General features: G+C 44.4%; 1 protein-coding gene across 1 annotated transcript in view; it reads right to left on the bottom strand.

Moving 5' to 3' along the window:
* The window catches only part of FHDC1 (FH2 domain containing 1), a 120,099-nt gene that overhangs the window by 57,203 nt on the left and 40,962 nt on the right, over positions 1–21,934 (bottom strand). The window contains exon 2 of the mRNA XM_030191629.1: positions 18,860–19,391. Coding sequence (XP_030047489.1) covers positions 18,860–19,264 — 405 coding nt within the window. The 5' untranslated portion in view covers positions 19,265–19,391. The remainder of the gene's footprint in view (positions 1–18,859; positions 19,392–21,934) is intronic.

A 21,934-nucleotide genomic window follows, 5' to 3' on the forward strand; every position in this document is an offset into this window, starting at 1 on the left:
GATACAAAGGCATTATAACATCCTCATTTTTGTTTTCCATTCCTTTCCTAATACCACCTAACATTCTATTTGCTTTCTTAGCCGCAGCAGGACATTGAGCAGAAGGTTTCAACATATCATCAATGACGACGCCTAGATCCCTTTCTTGGTCCATGACTCCTAACGTGGAACCTTGCATGACATAGCTATAATTCGGGGTCCTCTTTCCCACATGCATCACTTTGCACTTGCTCACATTAAACGTCATCTGCCATTTAGACGCCCAGTCTCCCAGTATCGTAAGGTCCTCTTGTATTTTTTCACAATCCTCCCGCGATTTAACAACTTTGAATAACTTTGTGTCATCAGCAAATTTAATTACCTCACTAGTTACTCCCATCTCTAGGTCATGTTAAAAAGCAGCGGTCCCAGCACAGACCCCTGTGGAACCCCACTAACTACACTTCTTCATTGAGAATACTGACCATTTAACCCTAACTCTCTGTTTTCTATCTTTTAACCAGTTTTTAATCCACAATAGAACACTACCTCCTACCCCATGACTCTCCAATTTCCTCTGGAGTCTTTCATGAGGTACTTTGTCAAACGCCTCCTGAAAATCCAGATACACAACATCAACTGGCTCACCTTTATCCACATGTTTGTTCACCCCTTCAAAGAAATGTAGTAGATTGGTGAGGCAAGATTTCCTTTCACTAAATCCATGTTGACTGTCTCATTAATCCATGCTTTTGAATATGCTCTGTAATTTTGTTCTTAATAATAGTCTCTACCATTTTGCCCGGCACCGAAATCAGACTCACCGGTCTATAATTTCCCGGATCTCCTCTGGAACTTTTTTAAAAAAATCGGTGTTACATTGGCCACCCTCCAATCTTCCGGTACAATAGCTCTGCAAGCTCATTTTTCAATTCTATCAGTACTCTGGGATGAATACCATCCAGTCCTGGAGATTTGCTACTCTTCAGTTTGTGGAACTGCCCCATTACATCTTCCAGGTTTACAGAGAAGTCATTAAGTTTCTACGACTCGTCAGCTTCGAATACCATTTCCGGCACCTGTATCCCACCCAAATCTTCCTCAGTGAAGACCAAAGCAAAGAATTCATTTAATCTCTCCGTACGGCTTTGTCTTCTCTGATCGCCCCTTTTACTCCTCGGTCATCTAGCGGTCCAACCGATTCTTTTGCCGGCTTCCTGCTTTTAATATACCTAAAAAAACTTTTTACTATGTGTTTTTGACTCCAACGCAATCTTTTTTTATTTATTTGTAGCATTTGTATCCCACATTTTCCCACCAATTTGCAGGCTCAATGTGGCTTACATTTGCCGTAATGGCGGTCGCCATTTCCGGGTAACAGTATAACATATGGTATTACGTTAAGGTGCATACCTATATGGTAACATAGATGGAACATAAGTCCCTCTTAGCCTTCCTGATCAGCGTTTTGCATTTGACTTGACAGAACTAGATATGTGCTAGACTGTCAGCTAGATGGATGGTAGACAGTGGTGGATGGCAACAATACAAGAGTTAATAGAGGAAACAGGATGATTGAAGGGAATGCAAATCTTTTAGGGGTACTTTTACTAAGCCGTTGTAAAAACTGGCCTGCGGTAGTGTAGGGGCATATCTGGGGTGTGTGCCAGGCCAGTTTTTACTGCATCTATTTTTTTTTAAAGGGGGCAGGAAAAGGGCCTGCAGTAAAATGCAACCAGCGTGCACCCCAAACCGGCCTAAGCCCTTAACGGCACCCATTGATCTAGCGGTAAAGGCTCATGCACTACATGTGTGGTGACTGGTCGGTGCGCACGCCAAGTGCTGATTACCGCCGAAACCGGAACGCGTAGGAGAAAATAAATAAATAATTCAACCAGGCACGCGCCAAATCTGAAATTACCGCAGGAGGGCGTGCTGGCCTGATGGTAGTCTCATTTTGGCACATTCTGCACACGCGTAGAGCCTACATTGGCTTAGTAAAAGGGCCCCTTAGAGACTTACAACCACACCACCTCCAAAAGGTGGCACTAAAAGATATCCCTAGAAAGAATACTCATGAACAATGTACAATTTGCCCAGAATTCTGTGCAGTCTGTTGAAAATGCGCAGCTTCCAGCTGTCCGCCTCCCTGCCTCCCCACATATGCACCACTACAATGTGGCAACAGTAGCTGAATAGCAGTCTGCTTCCACCTTCTCTGCCATCTTGGTCCCCAGTGGCAACTTTAAGCTTCTGTACAGAGGCCTACACAGCTCAAAAGGAACAGTCGGGCCCAGGATGGCAGAGGAGAAGTAAGCGATGTGTGGCTGTGCAGCACTGTAGTGGTACATGTGCAGGGAGGGAGGGAGGAATGGAAAGGGTGCCTGGAAAAAGGTGGATGGGGTGGTGTGTGCCATATGGGGATGGGGGTGGGCTGAAGTCAAGGTGGATGGGGTGGTTTGCCATATGGAAGGGGGAGGATGAATGAAGGTGGATGGGGTGGTGTGTGCCATATGGGGGTGGGGGTGGGCTGAAGCAAGGTGGATGGGGTGGTGTGTGCCATATGAGGGGGGAGAGGGCTGAAGCAAGGTGGATAGGGTGGTTTGCCATATGGGGGGGAAGGATGAATGAAGGTGGATGGGGTGGTGTGTGCCATATGGGGGGGGGGGGGGGGGCTGAAGCAAGGTGGACGGTGTGGTGCTTGCCATTGGAGGACTTGTGTACCTGGAGGATTAATGCCAGCTCTTATAACAGGAGAATTCTGCTCAAGAAAGTTACAAATAAAGTGCTTGGTGCCCCTGAAAAGCACCCAATGGGTGGCATTTTTTGGCTTATTACTCTTGCATGTATTGGGGTGGATTGCTGGGTTTGTATAGGTGTATGGCTTTGTTGGTATTATTGAATTATATACTCAAAAATCTTAATAAAAACAAAGTTTAAAAAGTTACAAATAAAGCATACAGAATTTGGCAGCATTTTCTAATATTGTGAACAGAACAACAAAAAAAACCAAAACACGCACATACTGTGTGTGTGAACAATTACACCAGGGCCCAAGTATAACGCCAAAAGATCATCCCGCACATTCCTCAATCTTCATCTCCCAAGCTGCAAAGGTCTAAAATACAAACTTACACATGCAGCAAACTTCACCTACGTGAGTGCCAAGCTATGGAACGCACTGCCGCATAACCTGAGAAGGATCTACGAACTAACAAACTTTCGAACATCACTGAAGACCCATCTTTTTAAAAAGGCATACCACATAGAATAACAAATAGAAATGTATACATCTCCCACGCCTTTACTCAGAGCTATTTTTATAATATCTGCTTGCTTTAAACTTCTAATATATAACTCAAAATCTCTATTTTAACAATAAGCAAATACTTTTATAATATCTGCTTGCTTTAAACTTCTAATATGTTATTCCACATCTCTATGTAACAATAAGTGATTACGTTCTAATCTATTACCACCAAGAACGATACATTGTAAGCCACATTGAGCCTGCAAAGAGGTGGGAAAATGTGGGATACAAATACAATAAATAAATAAATAAATAAATAAATAAAATCTGTGGTTTCAATCTAGGCACAATTTCTGATGCTTTGCCCTTAGAATTTTATAAAGGCAGATAGATGTCGGTGTGTCTTCAGGAAATGTGCTTGAAACAGGTGCCTACTTGGCCTTCACACATAGGTCACCTGTTAAAATACCCTGTCAAAGACCAGCTCTAGGATGTTGCAGTGAAATGAGCAGAATTTAGCCAAGGAATGAACAAACAGCTCATACACCGGCCACAGTGACAACGGGACTCCACCAGTAATGTCACGAATGCTGAGAATGAAAAGAACCGTGAATTCAATGAGGTAATGACCATAAACCATCATATGACTTTGGCTGGAACGGCATGACCTCATTCCTTAGGGCAGGCTTGAGATAATCATTAACCCTGCTAGATGCACAAGTGCAAAGAACAGTAGTGAGCTTATATCTGAAGGAAACAAATAGACTTGTGCTAAACTGAAAAACGTTTACTTCAACAGCAAGGCTAAAAAAATGCTCATTCTGACAGCAATTCTCTTTAAAACTGTTTAGATAAATCACATTTGGCGAAAGAGCAGCACAAGATCACCCACCAAAAATCCCTCGGTAAAGTCAACACTAACCAACAGCAAGGCAGCGTTAAAAAAAATACTTCGTGACATCACAAAGTGAGGAAGATTAATAGAGAATAAAGGAAAGGGAATTCTTATTTACAATTTATTTATATCTGCCTTTGTTAAAATGCAGCACTCCAAGATATGGACTGAAAGATTAGTGGTGGAAAAGAGGGGATATGGCAGTTGTCCATGACTCATTTATGGCAAAGGCCCATACAGAGTCAACATTAGGGGTACACAGTATTTACATGGTAATGGGAATAAAAGGGAAAGGCCTACCCATAGCACTAATGAACTCTTAAATGCATTTTTTATTTAGCTCATCCTTTTTGAATTACATTCAAGTTCAGTAGGTATTCCCTGGGGACTTACAATCTAAGTTTGTACCCAAGGCAATAGAGGGTTAAGTGACTTGTCCAAGGTCACAAGGAGCTGCAATGGGATTTGAACCCTGTCTTCAATGTCGGCTCTTGGGCTACTCCTCCATGCTACGTAAAATGGCATTTTCATCCTAAAGATTGTATTATTCTATGTAATTTTGGAAGTTGTTTTGACTATGTGTAGTAGGCAGCATAAGTATAAATTAGATCAGTCAGTCAGTCAGTCAATCCCTGGTTCCAGTCACATCCTGGGTGCAACAAAGAAAAGAAGGAACACCTAGGTCAATTTCTTTTCAATGAAATTGTTGGGGGGGGGGGGAAGAGAATCAAGAATTGTGATTTGTCTGTATTACATGCAGAGAAGCCCCCCCCCACACACACACACAAACACACAGTCCAGTAAGAATGGCAGGGTAGCTCTAACACTGCCAGATGATATCACTACACGCTCCAGTCCCAGAGATATCACCTCAGATCACTGAATAAACAATGCAAAAAGAGAACTGTAAATTGTGTTTTAGGAATTTGGCCACTAAACTTTTAATCAAAAAAAGGAATAATCCAGGGTACAAGTTAGATGATTTTGACACTCCCCAGGTGCTCAAGGCAGGCTTGCTATTTAATACTGTGTGCAAAAGATCCAGGGCATGCAGCAAAACCCCTCTGAAAGCCAATTTGTCTCTTGTTCATGGAAGTGCACCACTTCTGTTGCTGACATTCAGGGCCCCATTTACTAAGGCACATTAGCATTTTTAACGCATCTACAGTTAGCGCACACATTAACAGTGTAGGCGCCTATAGGGATATTGTAGGCGCGTACACAGTTAACGCACATACATGGTTAATGCACATTAAAGATGCTAATGTGCCTATAACGAGGATTAGTAAACGGGGCCCTTGGTGTTTTAAAGCACCAGTGCAGGCAATGTTTCCTATTCACTTGTTCCCTTCTAGGTCTATGGCAACTGGGCATTACAGTCTATTTACTTTCACAAATGACAACTTCAAATGATCCCAGTTTGTATTCTCTCTCTCACCTTATCAATCCCAAATGCAAGTTACACTAATAGATTTTGTGATGCCTTAAACTAATGAATAAGGAGAAACATTTTGTGAAGTACAAAAATAAAATATGTAAATGCAGGATTTCCTAACATTCACTAAATAAACAAACTAGCAATCATAACCACCCTCAAACACCCTACCACATAACAGGGACTCACTCCCTGCTCTCACTAGGGAAAGCCCAGTAGTTTTATAACAGCCTAGCAATTTTAAAATATAATTGTATAAAACATCCCCAGCAAAATGGTCCCCACACCCCATCAACTAAGAGTAAAAAGCTCTACCCGCCTTCCAACTCCCAAAGCACTTCCTGATACACAAGGACACGATGTAATGCTACACCCTGATTCATAACTCATCCTGACTTCAGCTCTGTCAACACCGAACATTCGGAAGTCATTAAAACAAATATTCATGTACTGAAGTGCATCAGGTAATGCATTACAAAATACATTTTAAATAAGTCGAAGAAAAAAATAGTTCCTTTAAAATTTCTCCCTCTCCTCTCATCCATATTATGAAAGTTTGAGAGTAAAGTTTGTTTTCCTTCTGAAGCTGATCAAAAAATTACATTGCCTTGAAGAAAACAAAACCTACAGTTGGGAGGATGTGTAGAAAACTAAGACTCAACCACTACAGAGGAAAAAACTCCACAGTTTCCAACAGATCCTCATTAAACATATCAACGAGTTCAGGGAATGGGATGAAACAGTATCCCCCTCTATACAGCAAGGGATCAGATGATCAGATTCTGGAAGCTGGAGGGGGAGGGGTGGAAAGAAGATTTACAGGATGTTCTGAGCTTGATAAGCCTGACAAGTCAGAAGGGCTGAAAGAACAGGTCCACTTAGCTTTTTTTTTTTTTTTTTTGTTACATTTGTACCCCGCGCTTTCCCACTCATGGCAGGCTCAATGCGGCTTACATGGGGCAATGGAGGGTTAAGTGACTTGCCCAGAGTCACAAGGAGCTGCCTGTGCCTGAAGTGGGAATTGAACTCAGTTCCTCAGTTCCCCAGGACCAAAGTCCACCACCCAAACCACTAGCCCACTCCTCCACGCTTTGGGCCCACAACTAATCTCTATTCTTAATGCATCCCCCCTCCCCTGAAGTAAATACTGACTATAGGAGAGAATTTAAGAACACACAGATTCATGATTGGGAACTGTTTTGAGCCGTTTCAAAGGAGTGTGCTAACACAACTACTACTATTTAACATTTCTAAAGCGCTACCAGGGTTGCGCAGCGCTGTACAATTAACAAAGAAGGACAGTCCCTGCTCAAAGGAGCTTACAATCTAAAGGACAAAAAGTGCAGTCAATCAAGATTGAGGCAGTCTAGATTTCCTGAGTAGAGGTGTAGTGGTTAGGTGCCAAAAGCAGCATTGAAGAGGTGGGCTTTGAGCAAGGATTTGAAGATGGGTAGGGAGGGGGCTTGGCGTATGGGCTCAGGGAGTTTATTCCAAGCATGGGGTGAGGCGAGGCAGAAAGGACGGAGCCTGGAGTTGGCGGTGGTGGAGAAAGGTACTGAGATGAGGGATTTGTCCTGTGAGCGGAGCTTACGGGTAGGGGCATAAGGGGAGATGAGGGTAGAGAGGTAGTGAGGGGCTGCAGATTGAGTGCATTTGTAGGTTAGTAGGAAAAGCTTGAACTGTATGCGGTACCTGATTGGAAGCCAGTGAAGTGACTTGAGGAGAGGGGTGATATGAGCATATCGGTCTAGGCGGACGATAAGAAGCGCAGCAGAGTTCTGAACGGATTGAAGGGGGGATAGATGGTTAAGTGGGAGGCCAGTGAGGAGTTGGTTGCAGTAGTCAAGGCGGGAGGTAATGAGAGAGTGGATGAGAGTTCGGGTGGTGTGCTCAGAGAGGAAAGGGCGAATTTTGCTGATGTTATAGAGAAAGAAGCGACAGGTCTTGGCTGTCTGCTGGATATGGGCAGAGAAAGAGAGGGAGGAGTCGAAGATGACTCCGAGGTTGCGGGGAGGATGAGGGTGTTATCGACTGAAATAGAGAGTGGAGGGAGAGGAGAAGTGGGTTTGGGTGGAAAGACAATGAGCTCGGTCTTGGCCATGTTCAGTTTCAGGTGGCGGTTGGACATCCAGGCAGCAATGTCGGATAAACAGGCCAATACTTTGGCCTGGGTTTCCGCAGTGATGTCTGGTGTGGAGAGATAAAACTGGGTGTCGTCAGCATAAAGATGATATTGGAAACCATGAGATGAGATAAGCGAGCCCAGGGAAGAGGTGTAGATTGAAAAAAGAAGGGGTCCAAGGACAGATCCCTGAGGAACTCCAACAGGGAGTGGGATGGGGGTGGAGGAAGATCCATGAGAATGTACTCTGAAGGTACGGTGGGAGAGATAAGAGGAGAATCAGGAGAGGACAGAGCCCTGGAACCCAAATGAGGATAGTGTAGCAAGAAGTAAATTATGATTGACAGTGTCAAAAGCGGCGGATAGGTCGAGGAGGATGAGGATGGAGTAATGACCTTTGGATTTGGCAAGGAACAGGTCATTAAAGACTTTAGTGAGTGCCGTTTCTGTCGAGTGTAGAGGGTGAAAACCGGATTGAAGCGGATCGAGGATGGCATGAGAGGAGAGAAAATCAAGGCAGCGGCTGTGAACGGCGTTCAAGTATCTTGGAGAGGAAGGGTAGGAGGGAGATGGGGTGGTAGTTGGAAGGGCAGGTAGGGTCTAGTGATGGTTTTTTGAGGAGTGGTGTGACTACAGCATGCTTGGAGTCAGGGACAGTTGCAGTGGAGAGAGAGAGGTTGAGGATATGACAGATGGGGGGGGGGGTGACAGTAGAAGGGATGGTGTTTAGTAAGTTAGTGGGGATGGGATCAGAGGAACAGGTGGTCCATTTCGAGGAAGAAAGAAGGTGGGCAGTTTCCTCTTCGGTGATATCAGGAAAAGTGGAGAAGGAGGCCTGGGTTGGTTGGTTGAGGGAGTGGGTTAAAGGTTGAAGAGGAAGAGGTGGCTTGGTAGTGAATTCGAGGTTGATCTTCTGCACCTTGTCGCGGAAGTAGTCAGCCAGTGATTGAGGAGAGAGTGAGGGGGGTGTGGGAGCGGAGGGCACTTTGAGGAGGGCGTTAAGGGTGGCGAAGAGACGATGAGGGTTGGAGCCGAGAGAATTAGTCAATTGGGTGTAATAGTCCTGTTTGGCAAGGAATAGGGAGGACTGGAAGGAGGATAGCAAGGATTTATAATGAATGAAGTCACTATGGGTGCGAGATTTCCTCCAGAGGCGTTCAGCAGATCGGGCGCAGGAGCGAAGGTATCGGATGCAAGGGGTCAGCCAGGGCTGGGGATTAGTACGCCTTGTGGGACGGGAGATGGATGGTGCAAGGGTGTCCAGAGCAGAGGAGAGAGTGGCATTGTAAGTAGAGACAGCCTTGTCGACAGACTCGGAGGACATGATGGACTGGGAGGAGATTAGAGATACTAGAGGATAAGGTGGGAGGGTTGACAGCCTGGAGATTCCTGAAAGTAGTGGTTAGTGTTGGGCTGGACTGAGGGGGAGGGTGAAGATGTGTGAAGGTGATCAGGTGATGATCTGAGAGAGGAAGAGCAGAGGCGCAAAAATTGGAGGGTGAGCAGGTAGAGGAGAGGATGAGGTCAAGACAATGGCCAGTTTGGTGAGTAGGGGTGGTGAAGCTCAGTTGGAGGTTGAAGGAGGATAGAGTGAGGAACTGAGAAGCTTAAGAGTCGGATGGGTCGTAAGTGTGTATGTTAAAGTCTCCAAGAATGAGGGACGGAGATGAGGGATCAAGAAAAACAGAAAGCCAGGCATCGAAGTCAGTAAGGAAGGAAGAGGGGGACTTATCAGGGGGGGGCGGTAAATGACTGCAACTCTGAGTGGCAGCGGGTAGAATAGACGGATGGAGTAAACTTCAAAGGATGAGAAGCAGTGAGACTGCGGTAGGAGGAGGGGTTGAAAACTACAGGAGGGCGAAAGTAGAAACCTGACACCTCCTCCACAGCCAACTGGGCGGGGAGCATGGGAGAAAAGATAACCTCCATGGCATAGGGCCGCGACTGAGGCAGAGTTGTTGGGGGTGAGCCAGGTTTCAGTTAGGGCGAGCAGTTGAAGGGAACGGGAGATGAAGAGATCATGGGTGAAGGGAAGTTTGTTGCAGACTGAGCGGGCATTCCACAGGGCACACAAGAAGGGGGGGGGAGGAGGGGAATAGAGATTGGAGACATCCTGGAATCGTTTGCATGGATAGGACGAGGACAGGTGTTTGCATGGATAGGACGAGGGCTGATGTGGAGGACCAGGATTGGGATTAATGTCCCCAGCGGAGCGCAGGAGAAGGAGTAAGAGTACGGAGAAGAGTAAGAGAGGTACGACGACTGGCTTCAATTCCCACTGTACCTCCTTGTGACTCTGGGCAAGTCACTCCATTGCCTCAGGTACAAATAAGTACCTGTATATACTATGTAAACTGCTTTGAATGTAGTTGCAAAAACCACAGAATGGCAGTATATCAAATCCTATTCCCTTTCCCCTTTTGATTGGACTTCCTGTTACACAGCAAGTTCAAGAAAGTGATGGCGTCACTGCTGGACCTGTCAGCACAGGTCATGCATTTCCTTTTCCCAGGCTGAATTTTCTTTGCTGCTGATGGGTGAAGGGAAGAAGTGGGTAAAATTACTGGGAGAGACTAGGGAGATGATCCATGGGATTAAGAATAGAAGAGAAAGTCCTTACATAGGGACGACTTTCCTACAAGGAAAGGCTGAAGTGGCTAGGGCTCTTCAGCTTGGAGAAAAGACGGCTGAGGGGAGATATGATAGAGGACTATAAAATAATGAGTGGAGAGGAATGGATAGATGTTAATAGTTTGTTTACTTTTTCCAAAAATACTAGGACTATGGGGCATGTGATGAAGCTACAAAGTAGTAAATTTAAAACGAATCACCGAAAATATTTCTTCACTCAATGTGTAATTAAACTCTGGAATTTGTTGCCAGAGAATGTGGTAAAGGCGGTTAGCTTAGCGGGGTGTTAAAAAAGTTTGGGTGGCTGTGTACATCTAGTAGTGCTGTAGAAATGATAAGTAGTAGTAGTAGTCAAGTCCATAGACCATTATTATAATGGACTTGGGGAAAACCCACTGCTTATTTCTGGGATAAGCAGCATAAAATGTATTGTACTTTTGGGATCTTGCCAGGTACTTGTGACTACTACTACTACTACTAATTTCTATAGCGCTACTAGATGTACGCAAACAGGATGCTGGGTTTGATGGACCTTTGGTCTGTCCCAGTATGGCAATACTTATATACATTTTACAACAGTTCATTTTTTTCTCTTTAAAGATGCTTGTTTATTATGTATTAATTATATTGTAAATTGTTTAAACTTAAATTTCCAAAGGAAACTTTACACAAAACAGGGGAGTCAATATTCAGCTGGTTTTAAATCGGTTGGGAATGGCTCCTACCAAAAAAAAAAAAAATAGTCCCCACTTACTAGGTCCATGCCCAGATTTTCAGTGGCATTACATAAGTACATAAGTAATGCCACACTAGGAAAAGACCAAAGGTCCATCGAGCCCAGCATCCTGTCCACGACAGCGGCCAATCCAGGCCAAGGGCATCTGGCAAGCTTCACAAATGTACAAACAGGCCAGCACACAGTGGACCTTCAGTGCTAGCTGGTATCTGGACACCAACGCTAAATATCAAGAGGTAAAAACCTGCAGCAGCCAGCGTTTATGGACTGCCCTCGGGGTAGGGGTTTCATTCACAGGAATAAGCTTTTTCAAAATTGCCCAAGATATACATGCATAGCAGATTGGACTGGCAAGAGCATGTATACGCATGCTTTTCTTTTTTTTGTTATTTTATCTGAACACCAGCATAGCAGAACAAATCAGTCACTTGACTTACATATAGCAAGAAACACACTGTCCAAAGCGTAAAGATATAACAAGAACATAACCAAAAGCAGGCTTTACTAGAGATCAAAAGCGGGTGAACATTACCTCTAACTTAATTACATTTTATACCCAAAGGCCTTCTCAGGCCCAGGGAGATAAGTAGAAGAAAACAGCTGACGCTTCTGATCACTGGACTGCAGTATCCCTTTCCTTACAGTAACTCACAAGTACCCACAGGCCAAGTCATAACGTAGCACAGCAACAAGATAAACAGCGGGATGTTATTAAATACCCTTAAAAGGGACACAATTATTTCCCCATTTATCCATAGCCTTATGCCTTGGAGCTGTCGATTTTTCCATCTTCAAAATGTACCACAACTTTACAAATGGATGAACACCAGCTTCCTTCCAAGCAACTGCTAGAGTAAAGTTAGCTGTGTTGGACTTAAGTTTGTGCCAGGGGCGTATCTGCGTGGGGCCACAGGGGCCTGGGCCCCCGCAGATTTCGCCCTGGCCCCCCTCCCGCCGCCAACCCTCCCCCACTAATGTTGCTTACCTTTGCTGGCGGGGGACCCCAACCCCCGCCAGCCGCTGAGGTCTTCAAAGTTCTTGTTCGTCGTCCTCCGTGGCCATGCTGTACCCTGTTGATTCGGAGTCTGTCTGACGTTGCACCACGTTGTACGCGCGTACAACGTGGTGTGACGTCAGACAGACTCCGAATCAACAGGGTACAGCATGGCCACGGAGGAGGACGACGAACAAGAACTTTGAAGACCTCGGCGGCTGGCGGGGGTTGGGGTCCCCGCCAGCTGAAGAATTATTTTTAAAAGCAGGCGGAAGCAGACCTCGGCTGGCGGGGGTTGGGGTCCCCGCCAGCAAAGGTAAACAGCGTCAGCTGGGGAGGGTTGGCGGCGGGAGAGGAGGTGGAGAGAGTCGTTGGTGGCAGGGGGGTGCTCTGGCAATGGCGGGGGGGGGGGTAGGTGGTGCCAGGGGGGAGGCTAAATGTGCCCCCTCCCTCTGGCCCTGGCCCCCCCTACTGCCAGAGTCCAGATACGCCCCTGGTTTGCGCATGGGTCAGGATTGATATATTTCTATTAAACAACAAAAAAAAAAAAAGACCTGAAGGCCTGTGAGCAAAATTGTACACTTTTCCAACAGGGCATGCTTTTGGCCAAGTCCATCAAACATGTCCCATATACACTGTGATGTAGCTTGTAGAGACAAAGGACGACGTCTATCTGATGTTAGATACTCACAGCAAAATATGCATGGGTTTTTAACATTAGACGCACCTGCCCAAAGAGCAGGTGGGAAAACCACACCCAGAAATCTGCAAGTCAAGTTTCCAAAGGGAACTTATTCCCTCTGAAATCTAAAAAATCTGTAGGTAAAGTGTACCCACATTAGACATAGCCACTTTGACAGTTGATCCCCATTATGTTTGTTATCTTTGTACATAATTTGTTATTTTGTGACTCTTGTTAGCTACTTTGAGCTTTACAAATGGTGGTAGTTAAGTAGATAAGGTACACAAATAAATAGAAGGAAGAGAGATGGGGGGGGGGGGGAGACGGGAGGCAGGAGAGACCTGGGGGAGGCAGAGTCAGAAGGAAAGGTAGTCGAAGAAAGATGACCCAGGATTGAGGATCTTCTCAAGTTTGTCCTAGGTTCCTGTATGCCTACTGACCACATCAATCTCAGGCCCTACCACAAATTTAAAAAGAAATAAAAATTCAGCCAGTTCTGGCTATATTAATGAGAAACACCCTACGCCTGGAATAAACTTCCTGAGCCCCTACGTCTTGCCCCATCCTTGACCATCTTTAAATCTAGATTGAAAGCCCACCTCTTTAACATTGCTTTTGACTTGTAACCACTCGCCTCCACCTACCCTCCTCTCCTCTTTCCTCTACACATTAATTGATTTACTTGCTTTATTTTTTGTCTATTAGATTGCAAGCTCTTTGAGCAGGGACTGTCTTTCTTCTATGTTTGTTCAGCGCTGCGTACGCTCTGTAGCACTATAAAAATGCTAAATAGTAGTAGTAGTAGTAGAAACACCCTGGGAAATCTGACATGATTTTTGAGAAATGGAAACAAAAAGAAAAAAAAATCTGACTCCCCAAATTTTACTATGGAATTACAAGGAAACTTTAGAATGAATTCATTTCTAGGATGTGCTGTTTCCTGCTGAAGACTAATGAGGGTGGAGCTGGAAGCATCAGGTAAAACATGTTTTTAGATCAGAAACAATGAATTTCTTTTATGATTTTTTTAAGGATGCAATTTGCTGAGAAAGAAAAACAAGTGAAGCAGCTGCCCCCTCCCTGTGGGATCACTGTTTTAATTCTTGGCTCCGTTCCATAGGCAGACAGGTAAAAACCCCACCATCACACATACGGTATTAACAGAGGAAGAAACCAGTAAGGCAGAGGTACTCAATCCAGTTCTCAGGACTCACCTAGCCAGTCAAATGTTCAGGAAAACCACAATGAATAAGCATTAGATAGATTTGCATAAAATGCAGGTACATAAGTACATAAGTACATAAGTAATGCCATACTGGGAAAAGACCAAGGGTCCATCGAGCCCAGCATCCTGTCCACGACAGCGGCCAATCCAAGCCAAGGGCACCTGGCAAGCTTCCCAAATGTACAAACATTCTATACATGTTATTCCTGGAATTTTGGATTTTTCCAAGTCCGTTTAGTAGCGGTTTATGGACTTGTCCTTTAGGAAACCGTCCAACCCCTTTTTAAACTCTGCTAAGCTAACCGCCTTCACCACTTTCTCCGGCAACGAATTCCAGAGTTTAATTACACGTTGGGTGAAGAAAAATTTTCTCCGATTTGTTTTAAATTTACTACACTGTAGTTTCATCGCATGCCCCCTAGTCCTAGTATTTTTGGAAAGCATGAACAGACGCTTCACATCCACCTGTTCCACTCCACTCATTATTTTATATACCTCTATCATGTCTCCCCTCAGCCATCTCTTCTCCAAGCTGAATAGCTCTAGCCTCCTTAGTCTTTCTTCATAGGGAAGTCATCCCATCCCCGCTATCATTTTAGTCGCCCTTTGCTGCACCTTTTCCAATTCTACTATATCTTTCTTGAGATGCGGCATGCAAATTTCTCTCATGCATATTCATTGTGGATAGACTGAAAACCCGACTGGCCTGAGGACCAGGTTGAGAACCCCTGCCATAAGGTAATGCATCCCAAACACAGGAGATCTCCAACAACTGGCATTTGTAAAGGTCTACATCCCTAGGGAAACTGGTCAGGTTTCTTCAGGATAACATTATCATTTATAATAGAACTTCCTGAACCGAAAAAGTTATTCTTTTTAGCATGGTCCATCATAGTAAATACCTGATCAGATAATTGAATGCAACGGTTTTAACATGCTTTGTACCGCAACATGCCCTAATGTTATTCAGTGGATGTGAAATCAAGTCTATGAAATGAAATGTTCAGGCCCCGAGAGGAAATGGCCAGCTCTGATCAGACAGCTGCCTTCTGCATCTCGTTCGAATTAATGGCTGAAGGAGCTTTTGAGATGTTCCTCCATTCCTGAGTTTGTCCAGGGTGGGTCCAGCGCCTGCAGGATCGCTGGCTCCGGATGTGGTGTTCCTTTTGCCTCCAAAAGCTCCTGCCAAGCCCATAGATGCACTCAAGCGAACCATTCCCCTGAGCTAAAGACCCACAGCAGCACTTGTATTGACCTCACCGCTGCTTCTGCGTCTACTTCAGTGTACATCGCTATTCCCACAAACCAGTGTTCCAATGAGGCTGACTGTGGGACAAGGGAACCCTGTTTGCCAACTCCCTGGACCACTCATGCTATGTTCCCAGCTTGATGCACTGTGAATCTTGCTGTTTTGAACCAGTAAGTTGTCTATGGGCTCTAAAACAAGTTTCAATTTAAATACGATATGCCGCTTATCAGGAATTACAGCAGTTTACAATAGACTAAGGGGCCCTTTTACCAATGCACATAGGTGCCTACCGCGAGCCCCTTGCGGTAATTCCATTTTTTACGCACATCTGAAAATATTTTTTTATTTTCTTCTGCGTGGCGCTAACCAGGCGGTAATCAGCAGTGTACGCACGCTGACGATTACCACCCGGTTAACGCGCGAGACCTTACCTCTAAGTGAATTTTTATTTTGCCGCACATTCATTTTCAGCCCCCCCCCCCCCCCCAAAGCCTTTTTTGCAGGCGTGCTGAAAAATGGCCCTGTGCATGACCAATACATATGCCTACAACAGTGCAGGCCATTTTTCAATGCACCTTAGTAAAAGGATACCTATAAGAATAAAAAATAAAAAAAAAAATCACAAAACAGTAGATAAGTAAATCCATCAGAGACAATACAAGGGAGAAACACATGCTGTACCCCGACATGCAACCTCATGCCAATTTCCATCCATCTTCATACAGCAACCTGCTGAGATCTACTCAAAATGAGCAACACTTAGAAAAGAGAAGATACATTTTGAGGGAGGCTTTAAACTTGGAATTCGCAATCAAGCGGTAATGAGTTCCAAAGGAAGGGTCGTGTAACACTAGAGAATGAAAGTCATATATTACCAGGCTGAATATGCTTAAAAGATATTTATTTAAATATTGGGCTTTTGCTCACATCTTTTTCAGTAGTAGCTCAAGGTGAATTGCACTCAGGTACACTGGGTACTATCAAATGATTCTTCTGCGCAGATTTAAGCGTTCTAGACAGAACAGATGGAATTAGTATATCCAAAGAGTAAGCAAGAACTTCTCTTTCCTCTAATTATTTCCAGTTGAAGAGCAGGTGCTCGTTTCATCCTCCTGCCCATAGCCAATTTTAGGACTTAGCCTTCCACTTCTACTCACAGTAAGCGACTCCATTCCATTTCTTCGAGGTAAAGCAATGCCAACGGTCGCTTACTGTTCAGGTGCGTGTCTGTAAGGCTGTGGCTATGTTTCACCTGCACATTTTACATATTTTCAGAGGGAAAACATTTGACTTGGGAAAACTACACCCACAAATCTGCATCTGTCATTCGAGTGGATACATTTAATATGAAAACCAACGTGTATACTTTGGAAAATTCCAACAGCATGTGTGTCTGTGCTCTCACCACCCTGATTTGCTATGCACATGTATATACTGGGCAGTTTTCAAAAAGCCTGTTTCTGAGCTTAAACGCTCTCCTCTGATAGTCAGCCCGTGGTGACCAGTAAAGCTGGCTGCTGCAGGCTTTTTACCTTCGAGTATTCAACATCAGTATCCATATACCAGCCAGAACTGAATATCTGGGTATTACATGATGTACTGCCTACCCGAATACTGGCAACACTCAGAGGTAAGTAACTGAATAAAGTTGGGCAGCCTTTTTGTCATCCTAACTTGATCTGGGCATTTGCCCACCATAAGCCTCCTACTTATGAACACAAACTATGTATCAGTGGTTCCCAAACCTGGTCCTGGAGGCACCCCAGCCACTCAGTTTTTCAGGATACCCACAATGAATATTCATGAGAGGTGCACTGCCTCCACTGCATGCAAATCTATCTCATGAATATTCATTACAGGTATTCCTGAAAACCTGACCTGCTGGGGTGCCCCCAAGACTAGGTTTGGGAACCACTGCTATATATGATAAACTTTCAAATGTTACAGTCAACTATCTAGTTACCACTAACAAACTTAATTTGTTTTACTCTTCAGAAATTGCCCAGCCCTCTTTATGCTGTTGTTGGTTGAGGTACCTGGTACTGTTTCACATTTGTCCCAGCTCTCTCCTTTTTCAAAATGCTCCACCTCTTGTCTCTCTGATATTTTTCTGTTTCTAATTTATATTTCTCCCTTTATCATCCTATTCCTGTTTCCGTCCACTTCTCATCCCTGCCATCTCTTAGCTCTCCCTCCCCTCTATCTACTCATTACAGCAATTCCATTCTAATTCTCTTCCACACCTAGGTCTCCCCATCTCTATTTTCCACAATCCCTTAGCCCTCAAATCCTCTCACCCCACTCAAAGTCCCAAATCCCCTCTGCATTAAACAGAAGATAGAGCAAAAAAGAAGCTATCAAAAAAAGTGTATAATTAAAAGTACAAACAAGCAAAACAAACTAAAAATAGATTTAAAAAGAAAAAAAATACATATAAAGATAAAACCAGAAACAAGTAAACAGGAGGTCCCAAAATAGACAGGGGGGGGGGGGGGGGGGGGGGGGGGGGGGGGGGGTGGAGACATTGTTACTCAGGTTTCTACACATTTTAGCTGGCATCTAAGTCTTCCAGATGTACTTCCAGCATATGTCAGACCTCTTCCAATAATTCCTACACCTATCTGAGGCTCTTTCCCTCCTAACTCACTCTTCCCAACTCTTCCGGTAACATGAGAACTGACAAGTGCAGCAGCAAGGGGAAAGCAGAAAAGCCAGACTGCATTCTGGTTTTTTTTTTTTTTTTTACAGATGCACCATGAAGGGAAGGAACAACAGCCCAACTGTCCTACAAGACCTTCTCTGGTATTCAGTGTTCAGACTGGAAGATCAGGAAGTACCGTGTTTCCCCGAAAACAAGACACTGTCTTATATTAATGCTTGCCCCCCAAAATGCGCTAGGTCTTATTTTCAGGGGCTGTCTTAATTTTCGGGGAAACATCGGGGTTGGCCCGCCTGCCCTCTGTCGCTCCCGGAACTAACCTTAAACGCCTCCTTTCACCTTCGCAGCAGCAGTGCAGGCCACTCCTTCCTTCCGTATCCCGCCCTCGCCTGACGTAACGTCCGCGAGGGCGGGGCACGGAAGGAAGGAGAGGTCTGCCCTGCTGCTGCTTGCTGCGAAGGTGAAAGGAGGCATTTAAGGGTTGTTCCGGGAGCGACAGAGGGTGGGTGGAGGGGGGGCCCGGCGACCTCGGGTGGGGGGGGGGGGCGGCCCGGAGGCGGCCTTATCCAGCTCTCTGCGGCCCTGCTTTCAAACAAAAATTTGCTAGGTCTTACTTTCAGGGGATGTCTTACTTACGGGGAAACAGGGTAAGTGGGGAAGGCAAGCAGGACCAGCATGGGCATCCCTCTCCACTTTTCCAGGCCACCATGCTATTTCTACTTTAAGGGAGAGGGCAGACAGTAACCACTACAGCCAGCGCCTCTTCCTCCACCCCTTCCCCAATTCACTGAAAAGAAAGGGAAGGTCAGAGAGCTCCGAGCTTCTGTTCTTAGAAGCTGGAGTTCTTCATTTTATTCTTCTCCAGTAAGAGCTGCTGATGTAACTGGCTGCACAAGAAAGAACGGCAGAAACTGGGAAGGTTAGTAGAAACCTCAGCTGAGGGGAAACAGCCAAACAAAAGAATATCTGCTGTTTAATTCTCTTCCCACTCAGGAAGCTTACCTCTTCCTTCGCATCAATGAACGACGATCTGGGGCTTCTGCTTTTTCGGGACACTGTTAACTTCGCTTCGTCGTGCTGCCCGAACAGTTCCTCAATGGTCTTGGTATCGATTTGGTACTGGTGCTGCCTGGCAGCTATGGTCCAGATGTTTGTCTTACCCCGCACCTGCTCCTCAGGAATGGTTTTCCAAAAGAAACTCCGCATCCGCTTTTTCTTGCTAATGGGGTTATGTCCATGGTTTCCAAATGGTAGAGGTGGAGGTGGAGGAGGAGGAGGAGGTGGGGGAGGAGGCGGTGGGGGAGGCGGTGGCGCTATCACAGGAGGCCCCTGCATTAATCCGGCCACCACAGAAATATCTGCATTCTCTTTGTCGCTGGCTAAGGAAAGGCAGTTTGTCACGTGCATTTTTACTCTCGTTCCAGCTGGTAGACTTTGTCTTGTAAACTGCAGGACGGCAGAGAGGCCGCTTCAGTCATTCTTTCTGCTTCTAATCCATATTCAGAGTGAAGTGCAAAAGCACAGACTTCCTCATCTACAAGAAAACAAACAAAAAAAAAACTGTAAAAAAACACTGCCTGTTTATCTGCACCCTCCCCCCAAATGCTGCACATGAAAGGTTATGCAGAAAATGAAAGGTTTTACATGCCAAGATATTTATAATCAACAAAATGTATTTCTTCTCAATAGAGAGCTCGTCAATTCTCCTAGAAGCTGCTTAACGTGTGCAGTGAAGTCTCCTGTTGCACAGTAAATACGGCACGAGATCCAATATGTACAGACATGATTTGCATCCAAAGCTGTGTGATGATATACCAGCACTGAGCATTCTAACACAGATGGGACATAAGCAAAGCAGCCTGATACCCCAGATCATAGGTTCACACAGCCAGGGCCCCCTACACATCATAAGGAACATTTTAAGGGAATTATTTTCCAAAGGTGCAGCAGTTATCTTTACAGATGATTACAAGGCTAAGCACCACCAAGTCACATTTTGAAACAGGCTGAAATAGTAGGCCTGACCATTTGTTTATTTTCATTTAATGCACATCTAAAGGTTTAGTTTGCATTAGAGAATGACATGGGGACAAAGTTTGTCTCCATCTCCGCAAGATTCGACCCCATCCTCACCCCGTCCCTACAAACTCAAACTCCACCACACTAGTTCCATCATTTTCAATAAATGCCAAATCACTCGCTTTTTGTACACACGAGAGTTTGTACTGTTGGGGTGGGGACGGGAACGAACTTTGTCCCCGGGTCATTCTCTAGTTTGTACTATTACAGTACACAACATTTTGTGTTGGCGAACATGTTTATTCTTTCTAGCCCAAGGAAATATTGAAAAGAAATTATGAATAAGGGTTTGAAAATGTCTGTATCCATTTTGTCTTGGGATAAAATAAGTAAAATGTATTTTTATACGTAAGAGGCACGTCACTACAGTATCAAAATTTCTCAAATTAAAAAAAAAGAGAACCTCAATAATCCAGGGAGAAGTCGTAAACGTTTTAACACAAACCCCATTTGGGCTTTACTATCACAGATTCCTACCATGCACTGGAAAACAACTCTCTAAACACAAAAAAAGGAAGAAAAAAAACCTACAACACACACAAAAACAAAAACCAGGGTATGGTTAATACAAAGAATCACAAAAGCGTTGAATGACTCATAAAAAAAAAAATATATAAATATAAATCATCAAAAGGGCATAGCCAAAACAGTTCCACAAGAAAGTGTGACTAGGAAAACCCCCAACTTATCTAACGAGGCGGATTGTATCCTATCACATAGGAATAGCATATCCTCTCAAATTTCTCAACAGAAGATAAAGTGGAGATCAAAGCACAGTTACTTGTATCCTCAACAAGGGCCCCCTTGTTTCGCTGTGAGCTACGTCAGGAGGAGGAACAAACTTACCCAGAAACCCAGTCCAAAAGTATCAAACACCTCCAAATTCTTAGCCAATCAGAACCAACGAGTGATGAAAGGGTAACAATAATCAGAAGATCAAAAAAATGCCTCCCACTCCACTGGGCCTTTCAGCCCATCTAGTATCACAGTTTGTATTTAAAATCCAGTGTTGCTCCCTTTGGTGGAAGATTTAGAAATGCCAACTTTTCTTTTAGTATTTACTACTTGGTCAATAGCCATGCACTGGAGCTCTCAAAATTGATGATCTAGCTCCATACAATGCTTAACCATTGGAGCCTCTGTCTTTCCTGTCATAATGCAACATTTATGATCAGCCAGTCTTGTTTTCAACATATGCTTTGTCTTCCCAATATATAACAGGCCACATGGGCAGACTAGTTTGGAAATACAAGATGTGGAACAGTGCAGGCTGTATCTTACACTGTCCCTTCGCCCACCAAAATTCAGAGTCCTCTTCCATAATCCTGCTAAATGAGCATTGACCACACTTTCTTATGGCCCAGTTGAGCAGGCGATTTAACTGTCCAAATATCAGATTTGGATTAACGTTTCTGCCAGATTTTTACTGCGAGTACAAACTCATACATTTAGACTTACAAAAAGTTTCATGCACCGATAATACATTTAGCCACCTTGGGAGAGAAATAGGATTACTGCAAAATGCAAGAAATTACAGGATCTGACATCACAGTTTCTCTTGGCTGCAACAGCCATTCACTATGATTGAAAAGCTCTCTTCTGTGTCTATCTAATAACCCTTGAGGGAAACCACCATCCACAAATTTTCTCTCCAACATTTTTTACTTTTATATACATCCTCAATCACAAATTCGTTGGTAATGGAGGAATTGGGAGAACGGTAGGCTGTTCCTTGCATGAAAGGAGTGCATACGTTTAAATCACAAAAGTGTGTTCCGGTCAGTCACTTTAGAGAAGACAGTGGTCTTAAAACTACCACTTGCTACTCTATTTTACCATCCAAAAAGGAAATACTCATGGGATGGCAAACATATTGAAATTTGATCGTAGGATGAATATTCTTCAACTCAGCTACAAATCTTTGAAGAGCTGGATTTTTAAATTACAAACTGTGATACTGGATGGGCTGAATGGCTCAATGGAGTGGGAGGCGTTTTT

This window comes from Microcaecilia unicolor, chromosome 2, assembly GCF_901765095.1.
Source record: "Microcaecilia unicolor chromosome 2, aMicUni1.1, whole genome shotgun sequence".
NCBI classification, from domain to species: Eukaryota; Metazoa; Chordata; class Amphibia; order Gymnophiona; family Siphonopidae; genus Microcaecilia; species Microcaecilia unicolor.